At 35.5% G+C, this 27,460-nt stretch overlaps 1 protein-coding gene across 1 annotated transcript in view; it reads right to left on the reverse strand.

The window, feature by feature from the left end:
• The window catches only part of SLC9C1 (solute carrier family 9, subfamily C (Na+-transporting carboxylic acid decarboxylase), member 1), a 131,592-nt gene that overhangs the window by 15,587 nt on the left and 88,545 nt on the right, over window positions 1–27,460 (reverse strand). The window contains 6 exon segments of the mRNA XM_011932809.1: window positions 8,342–8,468; window positions 9,950–10,135; window positions 10,265–10,396; window positions 20,582–20,752; window positions 21,610–21,708; window positions 23,195–23,320. Coding sequence (XP_011788199.1) covers window positions 8,342–8,468; window positions 9,950–10,135; window positions 10,265–10,396; window positions 20,582–20,752; window positions 21,610–21,708; window positions 23,195–23,320 — 841 coding nt within the window.

Genomic DNA, 27,460 nt, shown 5'->3' on the forward strand with positions numbered 1-27,460 from the left:
TTCTTTGTGTTGGGAACATTACAATTCTTCTCTTCTGGCTATTTGGAAATTACTATAATTACTATAATTAACTATAATTATCTATAATTACTGTACTATTGAATACTAGAACTTATCCCTTCTAATTGTATTTTTGTATCCTTTAGTCAACTTCTCTTCATCATCTGCATTCCCTTTCCTTCTCAGTCTTTGATAACTATCATGCTACTGTATACTTCTATGAGATCCACTTTTTTAGTGCCCACATATGAGTGAGAACATGTCGCATTTGTCTTTCTGTGCCTGGATTATTTAACTTAAGATAATGACCTCCAGTCTCAAGCACATTGCAACAAATGAGAGAATTTCATTGTTTTTTATGGCTAGATAATATTCCATTGTGTATATACACACATATACACACTGCATTTTCTTTATTCATTTGTTGATGAACACTTAAGTTGATTTCATATCTTGGGTGTTTGAACAGTGCTGCAATAAACATGGGAGTGAAGACATTGCTTCAACATACTGATTTTATTTCTTTTGCATATATACCCAGCAGTGGGATTGCTAAATCATATGGTAATTCTAATTTTAGTTTTTTTTTCTTAAAGAAACACTGTACAGTTTTCCATAATGGCTGTACTACTTTACATTTCCATCAATAGTGTACAAGTGTTCCCCTTTCTTGGTATATTTTCCAGTATTTTAAATTTTCTGTCTTTTTGACAGTAGTCATTCTAAGGTGAAATGATATCTCATTGTGGTTTTGATTTGCATTTCTCTATTTTTAGTGATGTTGAGCATTTTTTTCGTATATATGTTGGTCATTTGCATGTCTTCTTTTGATAAATGTCTCTTCAGATGTTTTGCACATTTAAAAATCGAGTACTTGTGTTTTTGCTATGGAGTTATGTTCCTTATATATTCTGGTTAGTAATCCTTTATCAGATGAATAATTTGCAAATATTTTCCGTTATTCTGTAGGTTGTCTCTTCACTTTGTAGACTGTTTCCTTTGTTGTACAGAAGCTTTTTAGCTTGATATAATCCCACTTGTTTATTTTGGCTTTTGGTTGCCTGTTCTTTTGTGGCCTTAGGCAAAAAAATCTTCAGACAGGCCGAGTGAGGTCCTATAGCATTTTCCCTTTTTTTTGTTTTTTTCTTTTTGTGGTTTTACAGTTTTAGGTCTTAAATTTAAGTCTCTAATCCATTTTGAGTTGTTTTTTCTATATGGTAATAGAGGGGAATCTTGTTTCATTCTTCTGCATATGGATATCCAGTTTTTCTAGCACTAATTATGAAAGAGACTGTCCTTTTCCCAATATATGTTCTTGGTGCCTTTGTTGAAAATGAGTTGGCTATCAGTGCATAGATTTATTTCTGGATTCTTTATTCTGCTCCATTGATCGAGGTGTCTGTTTTTATGCCAGTACCATGCTGTTTTAGTAATTGTAGCTTTGTAGTATAATTTGAAATCAGGTAATGTGATGCCTCTGGTTTGTTCTTTTTGCTCAGGACTGCTGTGGCTATTCGGGGTCTTTTGTGGTTCCCTATGGATTTTAGGATTTTTTTTTCTATGTCTGTGGAGAGTGCCATTGATATTTCAATAGGGTTCGCATTGAATTTACAGATTGCTTTGGGTGGTATAGACCAATTTAACAATATTAATTATTCCAGTCTATGAACATGGAATATCTTTTATTTTTTTGTGTGCCTTCTTTGATTTCTTTCAACAGTGTTTTATAGTTTTTCTTGTAGAGATCTTTCACTTCTTAAGTTAAATTTATTCCTAAGTATTTTATTTTTTTTGTAGCTATTGTAAATAAGATTGCTTTCTTCATTTCTTTTTCAGGCTGATCACTGTTAGCCTATATAAATGCTACTGATTTTTTGTATGTTGGTTTTGTATCCTGCAACCTTACTGGATTTGTTTATCAGTTTTAAGAGTTTTTGGTGTGAAGTCCTTAGGTTTTTCTAAGTATGCTATCATGTTATCTGCAAACGAGAATACTTTGACTTCTTCCTTCCCAATTTGGATACCTTTATTTTTTTCTTTCACCTAATTGCTCTGGCTTGGACCACCTGTACTATGTTGAATAGTGGTAAAAGTAGACATCCTTTTTTGCTTCAGATCTTAGTGGAAAAGCTTTTTAAAATTCTTCCCTGCTTAATACGTTATTAGTTGAGGGTTTGTCATATATGTCACATTTATTGTGTTGAGGTATGTTCCTTCTATATTCAATTTGTTGATGATTTTTATTATGAAAGGATGTTGAATTTTATTGAATACTTATTCTGCATTTACTGAAATGATCATAGGGTTTTCATCCTTGATTCTGTTGATGCAATACATCATATTTATTGATTTGCATATGCTGAACCATCCTTGCATCCTTGAGATAAATCCCACTTGATCATGATGAATGACCTTTTTAATGTGTTGTTGAATTTAGTTTGCTAGTATTTTGTTGAGGATTTTTGCATCTACGTTGATCAAGGATATTGGCCTGTAGTTTTCTATTTTTCTTGTGTCCTTTTCTGGTTTTGGTATCAGGATAATGCTGGCTTAGTAGAATAAATTTAAAAGTATTTTTTTCTCTTCAATTTTTTGATATAGTTTAAGTAGAATTGATATTAGTTATTATTTAAATATTCATTAGAATTCAGTAGTGAACCCATTAGATCCTGGGGTTTTCTTTAAATGGGAGACTTTTTATTATGGCTTTGATCTTGTTATGTGTTATTGGTCTGTACTGGTGTTCTATTTCTTGATGTTTAAATTTTGATAGGTTGTATATGTCCAGGAATTTATCCATTTCTTCTAGGTTTTTCAATTTGTCTGTGTATAATTTTTCAGAGTAGTCTATGACGATCCTTTGTATTTCTGTGGTATCAGTTGCAATCTTTATTTTTTAATTTCTGGTTTTATTTTTCTGGGGTTTATCTCTTTTTCTTAGTCTAGATAAGGTTTTGTTAATTATCTTTTTTAAAAAACAAATTTTTTTGCCAAATTTTAAAATCATTATTATTTCCAATTTTATTTATTTATGCTCATTTATTATTTCTTTCCTTCTACTAATTTTGGGTTTGGTTTGTTCTCACTTTCAAGTTCACTGAGGTTGTCATTAAATTTTTTTAAGTGTTTCTATTTTGGGAGTATGGGCATTTATTGCTATAGACTTCTCACTTAGTACTGGTTTTGCTGTATCTCATAGGTTCTGGAATTTTGTGTTTCCATTTTCATTTATTTCAATAAATTTAAAAAAATTTCCTTTAATTTCTAAATTGACCCATTAGTCATCTAGGTGCATGCTTTTTAAATTTCATGTATTTATGCAGTTTCCATAGTTCCTCCTCTTATTGATTTCTAGTTTTATCCCATTGCAGTCAGAAAAGGCATTTGATATAGTTTTGACTTTTTAAAAATTGTTGAGACTTGTTTTGTGGCTTAACATGTGGCCTATCCTGGAGAATATTCCATATGCTGATAAGAAAAATGTATATTCTACAGCAGTTGAATGAAATACTCTGTAAATGTCTGTTAGGCTCATTTGGTGTAGAGTTTAGTTTAACTTCAATGTTTGTTAATTTTCTGTCTTGATAATCTGCCCATTGCTATAACTAGGGTGTTGAAGTTCCCTACTACTATTGTATTGCAATCCACCTCTCCCTTTAGATCTCTTAATATTTGCTTTACATATCTGGGGGCTCTGATGTTTAGCACATATGTATATTGACAACTGTTATATCCTCTTGTTTAATTGACCATTATTTATTATATAATGACCTTTTTTGGTTTTTTTAATATTTTTGTAAAGGTTTTGATTTAAGGTCCATTTTATCTGATATAAGTATAGCTATTCTTCCCCTTTTGGTTTCTGTTTGCACAGAATATTTTATTCTATCCCCTCATTTTCAGCGTACATGTATCTTTATAGGCAAAGAGTTCTTCTCATAGGCAGCATATAGTTGGGTTTTTAAAAAATTTATTAAGCCATGCTTTGTCTTTTAATTGGAGAACGTAGTCCATTTACATTCATTGTTACTACTAATAGGTAAGGACTTGCTCCTGCCATTGTCTTACTTGCTTTCTGGTTGTTTTGTAACTATTCTCCTTTCTTCTTCCTTTCTTACTATCTTCCATTGTGGTTAGTAATTTTTTTCTGGTAGTACGTTTTAAATAAGTTATTTAAAACTAATACCAACTTAACTTTGATTGCAAAAAAGAGAGAGAAGAAACAAACACACAAACAAAAACATCTCTATGCAGCAATTCCCTCCTTACCCCACATTTTGATTTTTAATGTCACAATTTACATTTTATATTGCTTATCTCTTTAAAATTGTCATAGTATATTTTAAATATTCTGTCTTTTATTCTTCTTAGTAGGGATATAAGTGATTCACACACCATGATTACCATATTAATGTAACAATCACATTGATAGTATTTTCTTTCCATTTGAAGAATTCACTTTAGCGTTCCTTATAGGACAGGTTTGGTAGTGATAAATCCCGTCAACATTTTTTTTTGTCTGGGAAAGTCCTTATTTCTACTTTCTTTCTGAAGTTTAGCTTTTCTGAGTATAGTATTTGTGCTTGGCAGATTTTTTTTTTTTTTCTTCAGCACTTTGAATATATCTTTCTACTCCTCCTGGCCTGTAAAGTTTCTGTTGAGAAGCCTGCTTTCAGGCATATTGGATTTCCCTTATATATTATTTCCTTCTTTTTTTTCCTCATTGCTTTTGCTCAAAAGTCCCTTTTCCTTTCCTTATCTTTGGCTTCTGAGTACCTGATTATAATGTTTTGGGTTATTCTTATTTGAGTTAAATCTGATTGATGACTTAATCTTTTTGTATCTAGATATTTGTCTCTTTGTCCAGGTCTGTAAAGTTTTCTGCTGTTATTTATTAAAACAAACTTTATACATCTCTTTCTTTCTCAGTTCTTTTTAACTTCAAAAACCAGAATATTTGTTCTTTTGATGTTGTCACCTAGACCTTGTAAGATAGCTTTATTAATTTTTGTATTCTTTTTCTCCTCTGACTGTATTTTTAACTAGACTGTCTTCAACTTCACTGATTCCTTCTTCTATTTGATCAGTTCTGCTCTTGATGCTATTTCATTAAGTTTATTTTCAGCTTTAGGATTTCTGTTTGATTTTTTAAAATTTTGATCTCTGTTAAATGTCACTGATAAATTTCTGAATTCATCCTGTGTTTTCTTGAAATTCAGAGAGCTTCCTTAAAACGTTTTTTTGAATTCTTTGAGAGATCACACATCTCCATCATTTTAGGGTTGGTCTCTGACATGTTATTTTGTGCATTTGGTGAGGTCATATTTCTCTAAATATTCTTGATGCTTGTGGACATGTACATTGAGGGATTAGGTATTTATTTTAGTCTCCACAGTTTGCCTTTGCCTGTCCCTGTCTGCCTTTGGAGAGCCTTCCATGGATTCTGGCAGATTGATTGTTTAGTTACCTGAATCTGTCATCAATGGAGCCCTTTCAGCACTAGAGGATGCTTACCAAGACTCTCACAAGGTTTTCAAGGTTGATGTAGTTTTAAGGCCCAGATGGACCTGGGGAAGTCCCAAGGAGGGTGCTGGGGTTGTGTGGGAGTGCTGGTCTGGAAACGGTCCCAATGGCCCAGATGGATGTGACTTTTTGCCCATCTCTGCAGGGATATGTTGAGTCCCTGATTGCAGTGAGAGGGGTTGAAGTTGAGGCTGGGACCCCTTGGGATCTGCCAGAGAAAGGAGGTTGATGGGCCTGTATTGTTGGCTTAGTTGGGCATGCATCACCCAGCAGGTCCCTGCACAAGCAAGGCAGTTCCTTGACTGTAGCTGGAGGAGCCAGAGCTGAGACTGTCCCCTCAGGATCTGCTGTGGGACAGAGGCTGGAGAGCTCAGTCTTGCTTAAGAGTAGTGCACATTACCCAGCACAGACAGGATAGCTCCCTGATGCAGCAGGAGGGGACAAAGCTGAGACAAAGCCCTCTGGGGATCTGCTGTGAGATGGAGGCTGGCATGCCTGTCACATCAACTCATATAGGTATGTGTTTCCTAGTAGGTCCCTGAACAGATGGGATAGTTCCCTGACTGCAGCAGGAAGGGCTGGAGCTGAGATTGGGTTGATTTGGGATCTGCTGTGGGACACAGGCTGGAGAGTCTTGTCTTATTGCTTCAGAGGGGCACGCCTGGCAGGTTTCAGCACAGAGAGGATAGTTTACTGGTTGCAGTGGGAGGAGCCAGACCTGAGACTTGGTGCCATCAGGATCTACTGTGAGTTGGAAGTTGGTAAGTCTGTCAGGGGGCCTCAGACTCCCCGGTTGTGTGATATGGGTGATTCTCTCTCTGGATCCTTGTGTGAGCAGCTCTGAGCTGGGACCCCAGCTGAGAGTTGTTGAAGCCAAACCACAGGGAAACTTTCAGATTCATCACTGAGATAGATGTCAGCAGGCAGGTGAGTTTCTCTGCCAAGGCACAAGTATACATGATACTTCCTGGATCCCTTGACAGATGGTTTTGGATTCAGGCTCAAGACCAAATGAGGAAGGAGCCAAGTCCCTTGGAGGACAGGACAATTTCAGGACTTGAATGTGGAAGTAACCTTGTAGTATCAGCTACCTGGAGTCAATCCGCATTCTCAAAATGATGCTCCTAGGTTGTGAGCTACATGAAGACTTCACAAACTCCTACCTAAATTTTGAGGCTCCTGCAGAGAGGCTTTGGGCCGTGTATGGGGACAGAATTCTTTTTTTGTTGTGGGATATATGAATGGATTACCTTCTATTCCATTATCTTGGTGATGCCACTCTGTATATGCTTAATCTTAAGGTCAGTGGGGACCCATACAATGACAGTATTTTGTGTCCACATAGATGTAAAATTATATGATTGTACATAATAAAGATTAAATTCATTTAAATTAGTAACATAATGTTATATTCTTGGTATTTTTACTTGATGTATATCACTGGGTTTACTTTAACTTTTAGTTTAGGTTTGGGGGTACATGTGAAGGGTTTGTTACATATGTAAACAGGTTGTCACAGAAGTTTGCTGTATATATTATTTCATCACCTCGGTATTAAGCCTAGTACTCAACAGTTATCTTTTCTGCTCCTCTCCTCCCTCCCATCCTCCCCCTTCAAGTAGACCCCAGTGTCTGCTGTTTCTTTCCTTTTATCACTGGTTTTTCAAAAGTTATAATATGGAAAATCAAGTTTTTAATGCTTATATAATATTCAATCACGTTGACTGATGTACTGATTTAGTTAACCATTCATTTATCATTATACATTTTTATTATTTCTTATATTTTATTTTTATAAATAATGCTCAATTATCATTTTCCTTTTTAGCTTTATATGTCTTTAGGATAAATATTTAGACATATTATTTAGTCAAAGCATATAAACTCTTTTTTGGCTTTTGGAATCTCCTGATGAATTTACTTTATTGTTTGCATTGCTATTAATAAAGTAAGAATGTGTATCAGATTCACTACATTGGTTTGGCCTAGAGGTATTATAATTCTTATAAAATTTCACAAATTAAATAGACCAAATACATAATTTGTTTCTGTAAATATTAACGGCGTTGAACATTTTCCACCTTGTGTTTTCAATGCAAGTTTTCACCTGTGAATTGTCTTTGGTTTATCTCTTGATTGGTAATATTTTTTATAGACACAGGGTTTTAAAACTGATTTCTATATTTCTAAATTTTGAACATTATTTCTCCTTTAGTGAATTGATCAATTAAATTCTATTATCTTACTTATTCAATAATTTTTAAATTTTTAAAATTTATCTCAAAATTCAATTTAAAATTTTTGATTTAAAATGGAAAATTTAAATTAAATTTTAAAATTTGTCTCAAAAGTATTTTTCAAATTTTAATCAAGGGCTTAATAGTAGTGATTAAATAATCATATATGTTATGATTAAAGTTTTATCTATTAAAATCTGTATGAAGAATAGGCTTTATATTAAAGTTATTCATCTAGTTCCAGTGATTTATGTTTGTTGTTCAGACAGTACAATGGTATTTTTAATGTTATTGCTATATAACATATCTTAATTTGGAGAAACAGCAATTCCCTCATTAACCTTTTTTTGTATCATTTTGATAATTAGGCACTTTTGTTCTTATGGATGAAATATATAATAATTTAAAAACATAACTTCAGTATTGTCTGTCTGAACTCATACATTGAATAGCAAATATGGCAGTTAAAAGGATTCCTCAATACATTAGGCAGAATGCAAACAACAGTTTCCAAATATACATATGACTATTTTATAAAGGAAAAGTAAGTTCTTACAATTGCTCAAAGAAATCTAACTCACGTATTAATCCTGGTGTAAGAGAACTTTTATGTTTAGGAATAAACTTTCTAGTATTCAGTCTGAATGCTTTCATGTTAGTTGGAGTTTGAATAATCACTACTTTTGTGAAATCTTCAATACCTTTTATCTGAAAGTTGACAGAATGCAAGTTAATTTCTGAGCAAATATCCTACGATTAAAAATTTCTCTAGTAAGCTGCTATTTCTGGCTTTCTCTAAGTATCTGGGAAAAATGGAAAATATTAAATCAACACAAATAAAATTGATATCTTAAAATACTTGGGTATGTTGGTTTTGCAAAAGTCAATATTCCATATACATTCATTGATTTTTAGATATTTCTATTCCATATGAAAAAAATGATTAAGAATGAATCACCAATGGCCCTTTAAAAATCATCCAGAGACTTTTTCTACATGACAGAAAGAAAGTTTAACGAAAAGAATTAAACTTTCTTTCTGCCATATAGAAATATTTCAAAATATTCTTCCATCCTGTGGTTGTTTTTAACATAGTTTGAGTCACATTGGTACCCAAATCCACAATGAGTAGGGCTCTGTGTCTACGGAAGTAAGTAGAGAAAGTTTACCAGGCTTCAGGCTCTTGCTTGACTGTCTAAATTCTCAACAAGCACCCACACCAAATTTCTGTTATGTGTTCAAGGATAGAGGTAGAGAGCAGCATAGTGGAGAACGTTTCACTTCCTGTCATTAAGCATTACGTCAGTGCTGCTGATGTCCACTTAGAAAATTTTCTTGTGATCATTTCTCACCTTGGGATCCCTCCCATCCCCATTACACTTTTTCCTTATGTCCAAAATCTACCCTGTAAGTGCTTTTATCCTAGCTGTAAAACATTTTGTTAATACGTTTACTTATTTGTTCCTTTCCACTTGGTTGAGAGATCTCTTGAGGACAAGTTGTAAGTATCTTTTTTTTTTTTATCATTTCAATATATAGCACTATATACAAGCATATTTTAAATAACTCTGAGTCCTCTTTGAATTACTTTTTGTAGCTGTATCTTTCATGTTCCCTGATTCCTTTTGACATGTGCCTCTCTGATTCTTCCCCAACACAAAACAATACACACACACACATACTTCTTTCCTTCTTTACATGGCTCAGGTTTTCATTTTGATTGGCAGGGGAACTCAATTAACAGTTTAAAGATGAGGAGACATTCACTTTCAAAGCAGCTGCGGAAATACTACTAATACTCAATTCAGCATCAGTCTGGCAGAACCTTTCTAGAGCATTGTGGGTACAGTTTTTCTGCAACTTGTGAGTAAAATAAATGCACCCTCTTTTGCAATGAATAACTGTACCAAAATCTAACTGTAGCCAAAATGTCCAGCTTGGCCTTCATAGGCATTGGATAGGAATAGCTTATGCTTGGGCTAGCAAGTGCCAAAGCAGTCAATGAACTTGGTGCGTGTGGGCGTATGTGGGTGTGGTTGTGGGTATAAGTGAGTGTTTATGGAGTGGTGGGAAAAGGGAGAATATTGGAAAGTGAAAAGCTTAAGATTATACTGACAGTTTTCCTGATGTTAATACATTGTTGGACATATGGCATGTTGACCTGAAGACAGGAATCAATATTTCTTTACCTGATGGCATGTTATAGGAACTAAGAAAGGTGCTCTATAAGATTTTCGCAACTGACAATCTTCTACAGCTCCATGTATGAGGATAACATAGATTACATTTTCATCATAGATATCAGTTTTGGTGGTCATTGGTATATCTTCTATATAAATATTAGAGAGCTTTAGCTGCATCTTGTAGTTCCAATCCTGTTTTAAAAACACAATTTCAGTCTATTATTAGTTTATGAAGTTTTATATTCATAAATAGTCAATTATAATGTTTTAATGCCATTCCATTCAAAGAAAGAAAGACAAGTTTATACAAGCACTTCCTACCTCATAAGACAAGTGTTCTCTGATTTTTCTGGCTGTAATAGCGAGTCCAATTTTTAGCCACATTTTATGTTCAATGAGAGGACAGCATTGCTTAAAAGCATCATACAAGTGAGTTTTGGGAATAAAATATGTCTGGAAAAGAAGGATGTAAATTTGGTATTTTATTTTGTGCACTATGTTTTAAGGAATAAAGTTTTTTTGTTTATGTACACTATTAAAGCTAATAATTTAATTAGGTAAGATTCACATAATAGCCTGGAAACTTAATAAAATGTGTCTATCAATGAAAATTGGTATGTTCTTTCCCTATGTTCTTGTTGACTTTGTCAAAATCAGTTGGCTGTAAAATGTGGCTTTATTTCTGGGTTTTTTAATTTGGTTCCATCCATGTATGTGTATATTTTTATATCAGTATCATGCTGTTTTGATTACTATATCTTTATAGTATAATTTGAAGTTAGGTGATGTGATTCCCCCAGCTTTGTTCTTTTTGCTTAGGATTGCTTTGGATATTTGAACTCATTTTTGGTTCCATATGAATTTTAGGATAGTTTTTTTCCAATTCTGTGAAAAATCATGGCATTTTGATAGATACTGCATTCGATCTATAGATTGCTTTGGGCAGTGTGGTCATTTTAACAGTATTAATACTTCTGATCCATGAGCATAGCATGTTTTTCGTTTGTTTGTGTCATCTAAAATTTCTCTCCATAAATGGTATTGGGAAAATTTGATTGCTTTATGCAAAACAATAAAACTAGATCCTTTATCTCTCAACATATTTTAAAAAATCAACTCAAGATGAATTAAAGACTTAAACATTAGATCCCAAACTATAAACATGCTGAGAAAAAAACCTAGAGAAAACTCTTCTGGACATTGGTGTAGGCAAAGAATTAATGACTAAAACCCCAAAAGCACATGCAACAAGAACAAAAATAGACAAATGGAACATAATTGAACTAAATAGCTTCTGTACCACAAAAATAAATAATCAAGTGAACAGGCAACCAATTCACTGTGAGAAACAAAAACCCTGCAGAATGGGAGAATATATTTGCAAACTATGTGTCTGACAATGGACTAATGTCCAGAATTTACAAGGAACTCAAATAGCCTTTCTGACTAGTGTAACGTGTTATCTCATTGTGATTTTCATGTGCATTTTTCTGATGATTAATGATTTTGAACATTGTTTATATACCTGTTGCCCATTTGTATGTCTTCTTTGAGAAATGTTTATTCAGGTCCTTTGCTTATTTTTAATTGTATCATTTATTTTCTTGCTGTTGAGCTCTGAGTTCCTTATATATTTTAGATACAAATCCATTATCAGATGTATGATTTATACATATTTTATTTTTATAAGATAAAAATAGAAAACAAATCACTAAAAATTATTTGACCTTTTTAGATAAATATATGCCTCTATAAATATGTTGAGGGGATCAAACTTTTTAGGCAAAAATAAAATGCTTATGCTAAAAGTGAACAGACCATTGGTTACTAAGAATAAAACTTCTATGAGTAGTCAAAAACAAGTTTTGTGTACATTGGATTTTATTTCTCTTGGGTCAGTATCTTTTTTTTGTGTAGTATAGGACATGTATATTTAACTTTTGTAAGCAACTGACAAACTGTTTCAGACCAAAACCACTGTTCAAATTAAAATCTCTGTTTCAGAAGTTGTTTCAACATTTTACACTCTCATCAGCCATGTATGAAAATTTCAGCCAGGAGCGGTGGCTCATGCCTGTAATCTCAGTACTTTGGGAGGCCAGGGAGGCTGAGCACCTGAGGTCAGGGGTTTGAGACCAGCCTGGTCAACATGGCGAAACACCGTCTCTACTAAAAATACAAAAAATAGCTGAGTGTGGTTGCGTGTGACTGTAATCCTAGCTACTCGGGAGGCTGAGGCGGGAGAATCACTTGAACCCGGAAGGCAGAGGTTGCAGTGAGCTGAGATCGGGAGCCACTGCACTCCAGCCTGGGAGGCAAAGTGAGACTCTGTCTCAAAAAAAAAAAAAAAAAAAACACGAAAACAAAATTTTAGTTGCTCCATGTCCTTGCCAATACCTGTTAGTGTTTTTATTTTTAGGCAATGTAGTAGGTGTGTATTGACATACCACTGTGGGTTTAATTTGCATGTTTCTGGCAGCTAATGATGGTGAACATCTTCAAGTGTTTATTGGCCATTTGTATATTCTTTGTAAAGTGTCTGTTCACATTCTTTGCCCAGTTTTTAATTCAGTAGTTTGTCTTCTTATTTTTGAATTGTAAGAGTTGTTTATAGATTCTTTTATCAAGTCCTTTTGTTGGGGAACTTTTGAAAAGTCCCTAAGTCCATGACTCATATTTTTCCCTGATCCTGTTGCTCGTATTTTTTGTAATGTCTTTTGAAGAGCAGAACATTTTTAATTTTAGTGACATCCAATTTATCAATACTTCTTTTTATGGTTAATACTTTAAAAAAAATCCTGGCTAAGAAATCTTTGCCTACCTTAAGTTCTCCTATGTTTTCTTCTATAATTTATATAGTTCTATCTTTCATGTTAAAGTGTATGATCACGCCACATTACATTTTGGGCCTAGTACATGGGGATCAAGGTTCATTGCTTCTGCATGGATATTCAGTGTTTTCAGGATTATTTGTTGAAAATATTGTAATTTTTCCATTGAGATAATTTGATTCTTTGTCGAAAATCTATTGACTATGTATGCGTGGATTTACATATAGATTCTCTTTTCTGTTGCATTGATCTCTACATCCTGACCTAAAGCCAATGTCATGTGGCCTTAATTACATGGGATGTATATCTTTAAATTAGGTAGTGTAAATCATCTAACTTTTTTATATTTGTCTATTGTAGGTCCTCTGCATTTTCATATATATTTTACAAAAAGAGTCTGTGGAGATTTTGATTGAGGTTGTGTTGAATCTATAGATCAATTTATGAAGAATGGATATCTTAATAATATTATGGGCTCTAATTCACAAATACAGTGTACTTCTCCATTTTTTAAATCTTTTTTCAGTTATCTAGGAAATATTCCATAGTTTTCATTGTAGAGTTATTCCATGTATTTCATTAACTTTATGTCTATCCCTTTTATATTTTGATTATTTTTGTAAAAAGAGTTAAAAATTTTATTTCCAGTTGTTTGTTACTAGTATATGAAAACACAATTAATTTTTGGAATTTGGACTTGTATCTTGCCACCTTACTAAATTCATTATAGATTCTAGTTATTTTTGGTAGAATCTTAAAAATGTAGATATCATGCCATCTTGCAGAGACAATTTTAGTGCTTTCTTTTGTAATTTTTAAGTCAGTTTATTTCTTTTTCTAGCCCTATTCTACTAGCTAACAACTCCAGTAGAATACGGAATAGAATTGGTAAGAGTGAATGTTCTTGTCTTGCTCTCAGTCTTATTGTCTTAGTTTTTCATCACTAGATGTGATGTTAGCTATAAATTTATAATAAATGCCCATTATTGAGTTCAGGAAGTGTCATTCTATTCTGAGTTTTTGGAGATTTTTTAAAAGAATGTTACATTTTGTAAAATTCTTTTTGTTCTATATCAAATATCTTATATAAATTTTCTGTTTTTTTAAATAATGTGTTGAATCACAATGGTTGATTTTCAAATGTCGAATCAATCTCATATTCCTAAAATAAAGCTTATTTATTTAGTTTTGATGTCTAATCCTTTTAATATATTCCTGGATTCAACTTGCTAATATCTCATTAATGATTTTTTGTATCCACATTAATGTGGGATATTGGTCTGTAATTTTCTTTTGCTGAAATGTTTTCTCAAGGTTTAGTATTTGTTTACACTGGCCCCATAATATGCACTGGAAAGCTTTTTTTCCTCCTTTGTTTCCTGATAAAGTCTGTGTAAGATTCATGTTATTTCTTCCTGAAATATTTGATAAAACTCATCAGTAAAACCATCTGGCATGGAGTTGTTTTTGTGGGAAGGATACAAATTCCCAAAATTTCAGTATGTACGGGACTATTAAAAAGTTCTAGTCCTTAAGTAAAATTTGACATGTGTGTGCTTTTTAAAATTTTTTCATTTAGGTTTAGGGATACAGGTGCAGGTTTGTTATATAGGTGAATTACATTTTGCAGGGATCTGGTATACTGATAATTTCATCACCCAGTTAATAAGCATAATAGTACATGATATGTAGTTTTCTGATCCTTACCTTCCTCCCTACAGTCCACTCTCAAGTAGGCTCTGATGTCTCTTGCTCCCTTTTTTGTGTCCATATGTACTTGATGTTTAGTTCCATTTATAAGTGAGAACATGCAGTATTTGCTTTTCTGTTCCTGTGTTAGTTTGCTAAGGATAATGGTCTCCACCTCCATCTATGTTGCTGCAAAGGACATGATCTCATTCTTTTTTATGGCTGCATAGTATTCCATGGTGTGTATGTACCACATTTTCTTTATCCATTCTACGGTTGATGGGCATCTAGGTTGATTCCATGTCTTTGCTGTTGTGACTAGTGCTGCAAAGAACATACACATACATGTGTCTTTATAGTAGAATGATTTATATTCCTTTCTGTATATACGCAATAATAAAATTGCTGGGTTGAATGGTAATTCTGTTTTAAGTTCTCTTAGAAATTGCCAGCATTCTTTCCACAATGACTGAACTAATTTACATTTCCCTCAGTAGGATATAAGCATTCCCTTTTCTCCACAGCCTTGCCAGCATCTGCTATTTTTTGACTTTTTAATAATAGTCATTCTGACTGGTGTGAGATAGTATCTCATTGTGTTTTGATTTGTATTTCAAATGTAAATGGTTAGTGATCATCAGAATTTTTTCATATGCTTGATGGCCACGTGTATGTCTTCTTTAGAAAAGTGTCTGTTCATATGCTTTGCCCACTTTTTAAAGGGGTTGTTTGTGTTTTGCTTGTTAATTTGTTTAAGTTTCTCAGAGATTTTGGCTTATAAACCTTTGTCAGATGCATAGTTTGCAATCATTGTCTTCCATTCTGTAAGTTATTGCTCCTGGGGGCTCCACCTCCATGAAATGTGGAGCTGCTGTTACTGGTCAGCTGGAGGAGTGGGTTGTGTGTACCGTTGTCACGACCTTGGGGTTTTTCTTGGTGGGGATGAGGGAGCCAAAAGCTCACAGGGAGGAAAGATTGGTCTTTCTTCTGTCTGGTACCTGTGGCATGTGGTAAACTTGGGTGTAGCCCTCAGGCTTTCTGTTTCTTCCCCAGACCAAGGGCAGCAGGGATTCAATTGTTACTGTGGCAGTGGCAGGAGCGGGGGTGCACTTGTATGCCTCTAGAAGCCTCTCCCTCGGGAAACTCTGGGCCACTACCAGTGAGTATGCTCAGTTGTGGATGGAGCAACTGTTCTACTTTCATGAGCCAGGTGCCCTGCCTTGTGAAGAGTGGGGGCAGTGATACCCTTCCATATGGTGGCTGGACTCCCCTCCATATGGTGGCTGCCATGTGCTGGAGGTGCCAGCATAATGACTAGGCCCTTTGTTCCTTTCCAGTGTCAGGGCTGTAAGGGCTGAGTCACTGCAACTGTAGTGGCAGAGGGGTTGTGAGTTGACTCTATGATTTCCTCCTTGAAGAAATGCTGGGCTGTCTTTGATTGTGGTGATCAGGCAAGAGTTGGGTCATTGTGCTGGAGTCCCAGGCCAGGCGGCCCTGTTCATTGAGGAAAAGTGAGGATCAGGATCTGCGTGGAGAACAGTCTGGCCACTTTTCTGTGAGGTGGTTGCTCTTTGCTGGGGTTCCGGACCAGCCTCTGATCCCTACAGACTCTCTGGATCCTAGAGACAGCAAGGGCTGCAAGGCAGCAAGGATGGCAACCCCCGGCTCCCACTGGGAGTTCTGTCCAGGGAGTTGCAGAACTGCTATTGGCTCAATAGCCCTGACAAGGGGTGGCTGGAGCTCCAGGCCTGGAGACCTGCCTGGTGAGGAGATGTGGGAACTAGCCCCATGTGACAGTCTGGCCACTTTTCCATAGGGCTGCTGCGGTATGCTGGGGGTCCGCTCTAGTCCCTAGTCACCTTGGACTTTCTTGTGCCTGAAGGTAACAACGAGTGGAGGCTGCAAAACAGCAGAGATGGAGGCCTGCCTCTCCCTCTGGGAGCTCCACCCCAGGGAGGTATGAACCTATCGCCAGCCTGAACACACCTGTAGGAGGTAGCTGGAGACCCCGGTCAGGAGGTCCCAACCAATGAAAAGGAACGGGATCAGAGACCCACTTAAAATAACAGTCTGACCATGTTTTCATAGAGCAGCTGTACTAGCTGGGGGTCCGCTCCAGTCTCCAGTTGCTTTGGACTCTTCAAAGCCCGAAGGCAAGAATAGCTAAGTTGACCAAACAGCAAAGATGGTGGTCCATCTTCCCCCTGGAGCTCTGTACCAGGGAGGTTTGAAACCCAGTTGGCCAACACCAGCAGGGGTGATTGGAGGACCCCAATTGGGAGATTCTGCCTAGTGAGGAGAAATGGGATTTGGGATCTGCATGAATAAGAAGTCTGACTGCTTCTCCATAGTACTGCTGGGCAGTGCTGAGGGTCTGCTCTAGTCCCTAGTTGCCACCGATTTGTTAGAGCCCTAAGGCAACTGTGACTGAGGCTCTGAAACAGCAAAGGTGGTGGCCTGCCCTACCTGCTGGGAGCTCTTTCTCAGAGAGATGCAACACTGCTACCCATGGCTGGCTGGATTTCTGAGCCAGTGGGTCTTATCATGTGGTGTACCATGGGCCTGCAGACCATCATTGGTCAGTCCCTTGTATTCAGTCCCTCTCCTAGGAGTAGGTATGGGAATCTAACTTCTGCTGAGGGTTGCAGCTGCTTTTTCCAGGAGGCCTGGGTATCTAAGGCTCCTAGGACTCCACATGTGCCTGAGTGACTGCTCTGCTGAGACTCCACATAGTCCTACATGTCAGACTGCAGGCCCTAGTGGAGTGGGTTCATGAGGGGATCTCCTGACTGGAGGGTTGCAAAGATCCATGGGAGAAGCATGGGTTCCTGGGACTGCTCATTCATTCACTGTTTCCCTGGGCAGGTGAGGTTCCCCTGACTCTGTGTCACTCCCAGGTGGGTGGTTATCCTGCCTTGCTTCTCTCCATTCTACATGAATTCAGTTGTTTCCTTGATTAGTCCCAACGTGTGGACCTGGATGTATCAGTTGAAAATGCTATATTTACTTGCCCCTTCCATCCCTCTCTGTGAGAGCGGCACACACCAGCTGCTTCTAGTCAGTCATGTTGGCCACCTCGCTCCAGAATCCATTTTTAACAACTGGTTTAAAGTCTTTGACCAATCTACAGTCTGGACAATCTCCATGATGGTTTTTACTCAATGCTTTACTCCTCACCTTTTATACTATAGATCACAATTTCATGCTTCTTTGCTTGTTTTGTAATTCATGGTTGTTAATGATAACACTACAGAGATTCTAGATTATTTTATCTTCCTCTGAAAATTATGATTTTTGTTACAGTAGGCAGTTCATTTACCATCTGATCACACTGAGCTTGTACATCTGGATTTTACGATTTGCTTGAGTGAATCAGTAGAAAACCTCAGGTATCTAAGACAGTGTAACTTGGTGGTTCTTAACCTCCAGACTCTGTCTCAACCATGAATGCTGTCAGGGCTTGCTCCAAGGCTTTGTTAGGTCTTAGAATAAGAGCAAGCCTTCTTCGAGGTCATAATTCTTACTCCTAAGGCCTATTCTTTCCACATCTCAGCTGAGGTCTCTCAGCTGTGGGCCTGAGATTTTAACAGATCTTTCCTTTCTGTTTGGTATCTTGACTTCTTGGCTCCTGGTATGTTTCTCTCTCTCTCTCTTTTTGTGACAGAGTCTTGCTCTGTCAGCTAGGCTGGAGTGCACTGGCGTGATCTCGGCTCACCACAACCTCCACTGCCTGGGTTCAAGCAATTCTCCTGCCTCATCCTTCAGAGTAGTTGGGATTACAGGCATGCGCCACTGTGTCCAGCTAATTTTTGTATTTTTTTGGAGCCGGGGTTTTGCCATGTCGGCCAGGCTGGTCTCAAACTCCTGACCTCAGGTGATCCACCCGCCTCAGCCTCCCAAAGTGCTGGGATTACAGGCGTGACCCGCTGCGCCTTGCCTGACTCTTGGTATCTCTCTTCCTTTCTTAACAATCTGGTAAATCTAGTTGTGTCTCATCCTGGGCATTTGCAGCCTGTCTCTCAACCAAGGACTTGTGGAGAACCACCACACAGACTACTTGGGTCTTTCTCTGTGTAAGACTTTCTCTTACTTCCCACTCTGCAGATTCTAGCCAGGTTAGTTTCCACAACTTCTGATGTCTCATTTCTCAGCTTAGCAGGATTGCCATTTTCTGCTTGGATTCTTATTGCATCATGGTCAGGAAATGATCCTAAGCGGAGGATCGGGTGAATGTAGGGCTTACCTTGTGAGTTTCTCATCTGTTAGTCTTCAATGATATAAGTTTACCTATATAACAAACCTGCACATGTACCCCTGAACCTAAAATAAAAGGATTAAATAAAATAATTTTCAAAAAAAAATTTAAATAGAAAAAAATCACGTTTGCCTCATATATTTTATTAAGTTTTAGGTTGTTTTTTTAATAGAGGATGTGCTGTTCTGTTACATGTAGCTTCATTATAGCCCGAAGCAGAAGGCTAGAGGGTTTTTATGCAAATTCCTGGTATCATAAATATATAATTTTATTTTCAAACATTTTAATGATAGAGATATTTTAAGTATATAACATGTGATTATATGCCAAAAATAAAAATATCATTTAGTATTCTGTTCACATTAAAATGTCCTAAATTATCTCAAATATAATTGGTTTGTTCAAATTAGAGCAATTGTATTTATTTGGTTATTATATCTCTTAAGTCCATTTTTAATAACTTTCCTTTGCCTTCTTCCCCTCTACCACTACACACTTCTTTGTCTTTTTTTAAACAGAGACAGAGTCTGGCTCTGTTACCACTCTGGAGTGCAGTGGTGCAATCATGGCTGACTGGAACCTTGGGTTCCTGGGCTCAAGCAATCCTCCCTCCTCAGCCTCCCAAGTAGCTGGAACTACAGGCATGTGTCACCGTGCCTGGCTAATTTTTTTTTTTATTTTTTGCGGATATGTTGCAGGACAGTCTCAAACTCCTGGCCTCAAGCAATCCTCCTGCCTCAGCCTCCCAAAGTTTTGGGATTACAGGCATGAACCACCATAACTGCTACTCCATTCACTTTTTATGCCATTGATTTGTTAAAGAAATCAGGTTATTTGTCTATAGACTCTTCCACATTCTAAATTTAGCGATTATTCCCTCTTGGTGTCAATGAACTGGTTTCTCTCCTTCCTGTATTTTCTGTAAACTGATTCAATCTACAGACTTGAAGAACTTCAGATTTTTCTTTTATGAGACTTCGTGGGTGGTGCTAGCACTTCCGCTGCGTCACATCATGAGGTACATTATGCCTGGTTTCCTATTTAGTGACACTAATATTGACCAATGTCCTTAGGTAGTATTTCCTTCCTTATAAAGTTTTCTATTAACATTCACTCAGTAGTTTTAGCATCAAATGAAGGTTGTTTCCTAGATCTATTATTAGTGATGTCACAATGGAGATTATCTGATTCTCTCATTCTGTGTTTATTAGTTGAAATTCTATATAAAATTTTTCCTCATTTAAAAAGCTACTTTGAAAGAGTTCATAGAAGAAAGGCAAGATAAATGTTTACTTCTTTCTCTTAAAAAAAATCCATTTTCAGAGTAATAAAATGATATCCTAGCAACCTCAGTAAAAATTTAAAAAATTAGCCTCATTATCAATGTATGGATTTTCACATATTTATGGAGTTTAATTATTTACAGTCATTATTCTTTTTGAGTTCAAATTAAGCCAGTGGGATCCCTTGGTACTGTGAGGATGTTTTTCTCAATCATGTGTAGGGAAACTTCCATATACTTTGCCCAACTTTTATATTAATAGATTCCAGCCCCGTCTTTATCCCCTTTCTCCTCTTTCAAATTGTGGTATTGACAATTAATATGTGCCAGTCAATTTCCCCATGAAAGAGCTTATGTAGCCAGTTTTTCTGGATAAATTCTTCTTTCTTTATGGTTAACATTCATAAGCTATTTTGCCAGGGCTTTATAATTCGACAAGTTTTGTTCCTTTATTATTCCTAGTTTTTAAAAGTAAATTGTCAACTACACTGTAAACTTATACTAAGTGCTAAAATAACCTTAAATCTGATATTAGATATTTAACAAAACAAAACAAAAGTCACAGATTAAGTTTCTCTGACCTCCACTACAGTTTCGCAGGTGGCAGAATATTTCATAGGTTCATTAGTTAAGCAGTTTATCTCCCCTATTATTTCTCCACTGAGCATATAGTCTGTGTCAATTATCAGACAATCTTTCTCCTTTGACTCCACCATTTGATCAATCCCCAAATCTGGCTTTGATCTTTCAAGCTGTTCAGGAACAAAGAAAGAGAAAAAGACATATGCCAGTTAACTTGTATTACCAAAACTAATTTATGGCTTTTTCCACTTTGGTTTGAACAATTCTAATATTTACATATTGTCTTGAGAATAAATATTTTATTTCTTTTTAAGTAAAATTATTAAATTAGCAATGATTTAGACACAAAGCATTCTTAAATACTCTGATCTTTCTGATTCCTCCTACTCAGTTAATCTATAGCCATTTAGAATGGCTAAATCTCTAACTCAGATCAGCAAAGTTGAATAACAATTTATATCATAATTTTCCATCATAAAAGAATTATTTTGAAAGTTTCCTGTTATTTGTGAGAAAGTATGTCTTTAACATGATGAATAGTGTTATCCATTGTGTCTGAACATGAAAATTTATCATTAGATGGTAGTCATTGTCCTAAAAAAGAAACTGTGCAGTTCTTAACCTGGAAAGCTACTAATTACCAATTTCATAAAGTTTTCTTAAAAAACTTATGATCAGAAGTGCATTTATAAATAACTCTGCCCAGTCAGGTGCGGTGGCTCACACCTGTAATCCTAGTACTTTGGGAGGCTGAGGCAGGCAGATCATCTGAGGTCAGGAGTTCGAGATCAGCCTGGCTAACGTGGTGAAACCCCATTTCTACTAAAAATACAAAAAATTAGCAGGGTGTGGTTGTGCATGCCTGTAGTCCCAGCTACTTGGGAGGCTGAGGCAGGAGAACCACTTGAACCCAGGAGGTGGAGGCTGCAGTGAGCCAAGATCACGCCATTGCACTCCAGCTTGGGCAACAAGAGAGAAACTCTGTCTCAAAACAAAAAACAAAACTAAACAAAAACCTCTGTCTTACCTTTACCATGCCTGAAATAATGATATAGATTCCTTTGGGCTCATCACCTTCTTCAAATATACCATTTCCACAATCAAATGTTACAACTTTGGCTTTTTCCTAAAAGATACCACCAAATACATAAGCTATAAACAACATTTTAGGAGTGGTTGGGAATGTTAAAATTTGCATTTTTATTATTTATTTATTTTTTTGAGATGGAGTCTCGCTCAGTCACCCATACTGGAGTGCAGTGTCATGATCTCGGCTCACTGCAACCTCCCTCTCCTGGGTTCAAGCCAAGGAGAATTGCTTGAACCAATTATCCTACCTCAGCCTCCTGAGTAGCTGGGATTACAGGTGCCCACCACCATGCCCAGCTAATTTTTGCATTTTTAGTAGATACAGGGTTTCACCACATTGGCCACGCTGGTCTCAGACTCCTGACCTCAGGTTTTCTGCCCACCTTGGCCTCCCAAAGTGCTTGGATTACAGGCGTGAGCCACCGCACCAGGCCTAAAATTTGCATTTTTAAAAAAAGTTTGTACATTTAAAAAATTACTATCATTTGATAATATCTGAAATACATTAGTAATAAGTTTGTAAGAGAAAATAGAAATTATGAAGAGTAAAGAGGAAGGTGGATCTTTATGAATATATGCAATTTTAGATAGGGTATTTATACATGGATTAGAAAAGAAATACTCTAGGAATGAGAATGTAATTAGGGGATAAAAATCTTTCATCTGGATGAAAAGTAATGGGAACAGATATAGGCTAATTGCATGCGTGTGTCATACATACTCCTGCTCTAAACAGCTGATTAGGTAAATAAAATATTCATTTATTCAAAATGTTTTAATCAGGTAGAAAAATTTAATTGGTCTTTTGACATCAAATAGATATATATAAAAGAACATTAGAACAAGTTAGATCCATTGATTTGTTCATTCCACAAGCACTTAACTGAGCATCCAATATGCATTATGCAAAGTGCTAGGGGCTGGGTATTCAAAAGATAGATGAGATAAAAAATGTAGTAGGAGAGAGGCCTAAAGATAATTGTAATGTAATGTACTTAATGCTATAATAAAGGTACACATTGGGTACAATGGCAGCAATATTGGTCCTCTGAAAACAATACAGTTCACAGGATGGTCTTCCATTGGTGGGGCTTTCGGCCCCAAAGCCTACTTTTCTGAGCACTCTGGTGGGGATGTTTCCAGAAAAGAAATAAGCAGGAAAAGTTTAAAAAAAAAAAAAAAGTGAAATACAAGGGCATTTTAAGAAAAGTAAATAGCACCCACAGATGAATGGAATTAGAAAAACATGTAATGTGCATGGGACACCATGATTGGTTCAGTATAAATAGAGAATAGAGGGTATGTGACAATGGAAAACAGAAGATGAAGGTGGAGAAGTAGGCAGGAAACAGATTGCAGAAAGATTTTGCATATTATTCAAAACAATTTTGATTTTATCCTATTGGCAATAAGGAACATTTAGAGAATATTAAACTAGAGAGTATCATGGTTAAATTCTTATTTTTAAAGATATTATTTGTTAGTACATTAAAAATATTATTAATAGGAAATAAAAATGTTACCTGAATGAAGTTTATATGGTCTTTGTTTTTATCTAGCCACGGAATATGATATAGGACTTCTTCAACAGTAAGAGGTCTGATAATAGATTTAGACTCAAGCACCTCTTTCTTTTTGGCCATGATTAACTAAAACCATAAAATTTAAGAAAAGGGATGAGCCAAACTGCTGTTCCCAGAATGTTTAAGGCAGACAGGTCTTTGTACTATTTCCTATTCTTGATCATTTGACATTTTTCTTCTTCCATGAACATTTCCAGCCTCTCCTTATATCATGATTCTATCTTTCTGTATCATTATTTTTATTTCTTTCCAACTTTTATTTTAGGTTCAGGTGACACATGTGCAGATTTGTTACATGGGTAAATTGCATGTCATGGGGGTTTGGTTTACAGATTATTTTGTTACCCTGGTGATAAGTATAGTACCTGTTAGGTGGTTTTTCCTATGATCATTATGGTGAAGTCACAGATAAGCTTCTCTTAAAGTAAACCATTTTACTGAAGTATAGCAGATGTGAAAAAAAGTGTAAAAGTTGTAAATGTTCACTCAACGAATATTACAAAGTAAAAACATCTATGTAACCAACACCTAGATGAATAAAACATTTGCTTCACCCTAGAATCCTCCTTTATGTTCTCTAATCATTACTTCTATCCAAAGATAACCTCTATACTTCTATCATCATTGTTTAGCTTTCTCTGGGGTTTTCAGCTTTATTGACATGAAATGAAAGAAGGTACTTCTGTCTGATTTCATTTGCTCAACATTATGTTTCTGAGATTCATGTATGGTGCTGCAGAAAGCAAAAATTTATTCACTTTATTTTTATTGTTGTATAGTATTAAGTTGTATGGATACCACAGCTTTATTTATCTACTGTTGATTGACATTTAGATTGCTTCAGTTGGGGTTTTTATGAGTAACGCTGCTACGAATATAGTGTACAGGTGTACATATTTCTGTTAAGTTTATGTTTATCTAATTTGATTGCTGGATCATAAAGTATGTATATGTTCAATTTTAATAGGTACTGCCAAATATTTTTTCAAAGCACCTACATCAATTTACACTTCTACTCTAATGTTCCAGTTGTTCCACACTGTTGTCTACACTTGGTATTGTCAGTTTAAAAAAAAAGGTACGCTGGTGGTTGTGTATTGGTATTTCATTTGGGTTTTAATTTGCATCAAGCTTACAACAATGATATTTAGCACCTTTTCTTATGTGTATTAGCCATTTAAATATCTTCCACTGCACAGTGCACTTTCAAATCTTTTGCCCATTAAAAAATGAACTTTCTGTTTTGTTCTTATTGATTTGTATATTCTGGATATGAGTTCTTCATTGGAAATATTTGTCTTGCAAGCATCCTCTACCTTTTGTGGACTGTCTTTTAGTTCTCTTAATTTTTTAATGAAGAAAAATTCTTAATTTTAATGTTATTTAAATCCAATTTGGTATCCTATTTAAGAAATCTTTGCCTATGCCAATATCATGAAAATTCTCTTATGTTACCTTCTAGAAGTTTATTGTTTTACCTTTAATAGTTATGTATATAATTTGGGATTGATTTTTTGTGTATGGTATAAGACAAAGGTTCAGATTTATGAATTTAATGGTATAAGAACTCTAGACAGAAAAAAAACAAAAACAATTAAAACAAAATTAAAACCTAAATAAATGAAGATATATCATGTGAGTAGATCAAGTCAATATCACAAAGTTATCAATTCTTCCTAGATTGATATACAAGATTAATGGAATCTCAATGGAAATTTCAGTAGGCCAACTTAGTAGAAATTTCCAAGTTGCCTTTAAAATTTATTTGAAAATACAAAATATCAAAACTAGTCAAAATATAGTCTTGAAGAAAATAATAAAGCTGGAAGATTGTATCTTTCACATTCACAATCGTATGTGAAAACAAGTTTCAGTAATCAAGACAATATGACTTGGTTTAATGATAGTTAAATAATACAGTGGAACAGAAAAAGAGTCCAGAAACTTATCCACACCCACATAGTCGCTTAAATAATGACAAAGGCACAGTGCAATGCAGTAGGATGGTCTTTTTCATAAATTATGCTGGATCAATTGATTATTCATACAGAAAAAATGCTAACTTCAACCTAGCATTGTTACATAAGGCATTCTAAATGGCATTGCTTCTGTTCATTGTTTCTATTTTCTGCAGAGTTTATCTTGCAGAATAATCAGGTATATTGACTCTGCTTTCTAAGCGCAAAAGGCTACACACATCTCTTTCTATTTTGGGCTTTTTATAGTGTTGTGTTTAAGAGCCTGGGTTCTGGGATCAGAATGCCTGGATTAAAATAACGTCTCCATACTTACTAGCTATCTGACCTTGATGCAAGTTATTTAATCTCTCTGTGCTTCAGCTTTTTCTCTCATAAAATAGGGACAACAATAGTATCCACATCATAGGTTGCTGTGAGGATCAAGTGGGTAAAGATTTATTTTAATCTTTCACTATTTTCCCTTCTGTTATTTTACCATGAACTTGTGTAAGTTTTTATCTGGTGTTTATGTTTCTTCTTCAGTGGAGATACTGCTTTTCACAGGTCTTCTCGCCATGGTCAAATGAAATTACAGACTGGACCATTAAACTGTATAATAAGCGTTAAACTAAAAATAACCTTCATTGAATGTGGTGAGTTTGTTTCAATTTGTACAAGGCACACAGGCTTTGTGTGTTAATGATGTAACCAATAGAAGATCAAGCAAGACTGTCTTCAGGATTCTATTCTGGTTGCTTTCAAAAAAAACTTGTGGCAACTGGAGGACTTGAGAAACCAGTCAAAATTTTTTTAAAAATTAGTTTACTAATTATATAAGTGATATATAAGAACACTTTCAAGTAAAAGTTTCAAGCACGATGAAAATATAAATAAAATAAATAGCTAAGGCTCCCTTCATTTCCCTTCTTTCCTTCTCATTTCTTCTTCCATGTGGGGCAATATGAAAAGTTTCGTATGTATTTGTCTAGATTTTTTAAATGTATTACATAGATATATGTATCTACAGAAATTTTAAAAAATCTAAAATGACCATCTTATATATATAAAATCTTATAATTTTACAGACTACTTTTTTCCTACTAATAGTGTATCTTGGTGAATTTTTTGTATCAGTATGTATAGATATTTAAAATTCTTGTTTATTTACATATAATGTTATTTATATGTTTACATATATGTTTCCATATCTATTTACATGTTTATTTACATTATATGTAAGCATATATTTACATACATGTTGCACTTGCATGGCCATACTACAGTTTATATAACCATCTCCAACTTGATGGACATATAGACTGTTTATAATATACGTTTGAACACATATATTTGCTTATTCTTGAATAACTATAGATTCCTACAGGTGTAATTACTGATTCAAAGGTATGCATTTTTAAAGTTTTAATTTTCTTTTATTATTATACTTTAATTTCTAGGTTACATGTGCACAATGTGCAGGTTTGTTACATAGGTATACATGTGCCATGCTGGTTTGCTGCACCCATTAACTTATCATTTACATTAGGTATTTCTCCTAATGCTATCCCTCCCCCAGTCCCCCACCGCATGACAGGCCCTGGTGTGTGATGTTCCTCGCCCTGTGTCCAAGTGTTCTCATTGTTCAATTCCCACCTATCAGTGAGAATAAGCAGTGTTAGGTTTTCTGTCCTTATGATAGCTTGCTGAGAATGATGGTTTCCAGCTTCATCCATATCCCTGCAAAGGACATGAACTCATCCTTTTTTATGGCTGCATAGTATTCCATGGTGTATATGTGCCATATTTTCTTAATCCAGTCTATCATTGATGGAAATGTGGGTTGGTTCCAAGTCTTTGCTACTGTGAATAGTGCTGCGATACACATATGTGTGCATGTGTCTTTATAGTAGCATAATTTATACTCCTTTGGGTATATACCCAGTAATGGGATTGCTGGGTCAAATGATATTTCTAATTCTAGATCCTTGAGGAATCGCCACACCGTCTTCCACAATGGTTGAGCTAGTTTACACTCCCACCAGCAGGGTAAAAGTGTTGCTATTTCTTCACATCCTCTCCAGCATCTGTTGTTTCCTGACCTTTTAATTATCGTCATTCTAACTGGTGTGAGATGGTATCTCATTGTGGTTTTGATTTGCATTTCTCTGATGACCAGTGATGATGAGCATTTTTTCATGTATCTGTTGCCTGCATAAATGTCTTCTTTTGAGAAGTGTCTGTTCATATC

This window comes from Colobus angolensis, unplaced genomic scaffold, assembly GCF_000951035.1.
Source record: "Colobus angolensis palliatus isolate OR3802 unplaced genomic scaffold, Cang.pa_1.0 Scaffold98, whole genome shotgun sequence".
Classification (NCBI taxonomy): Eukaryota; Metazoa; Chordata; class Mammalia; order Primates; family Cercopithecidae; genus Colobus; species Colobus angolensis.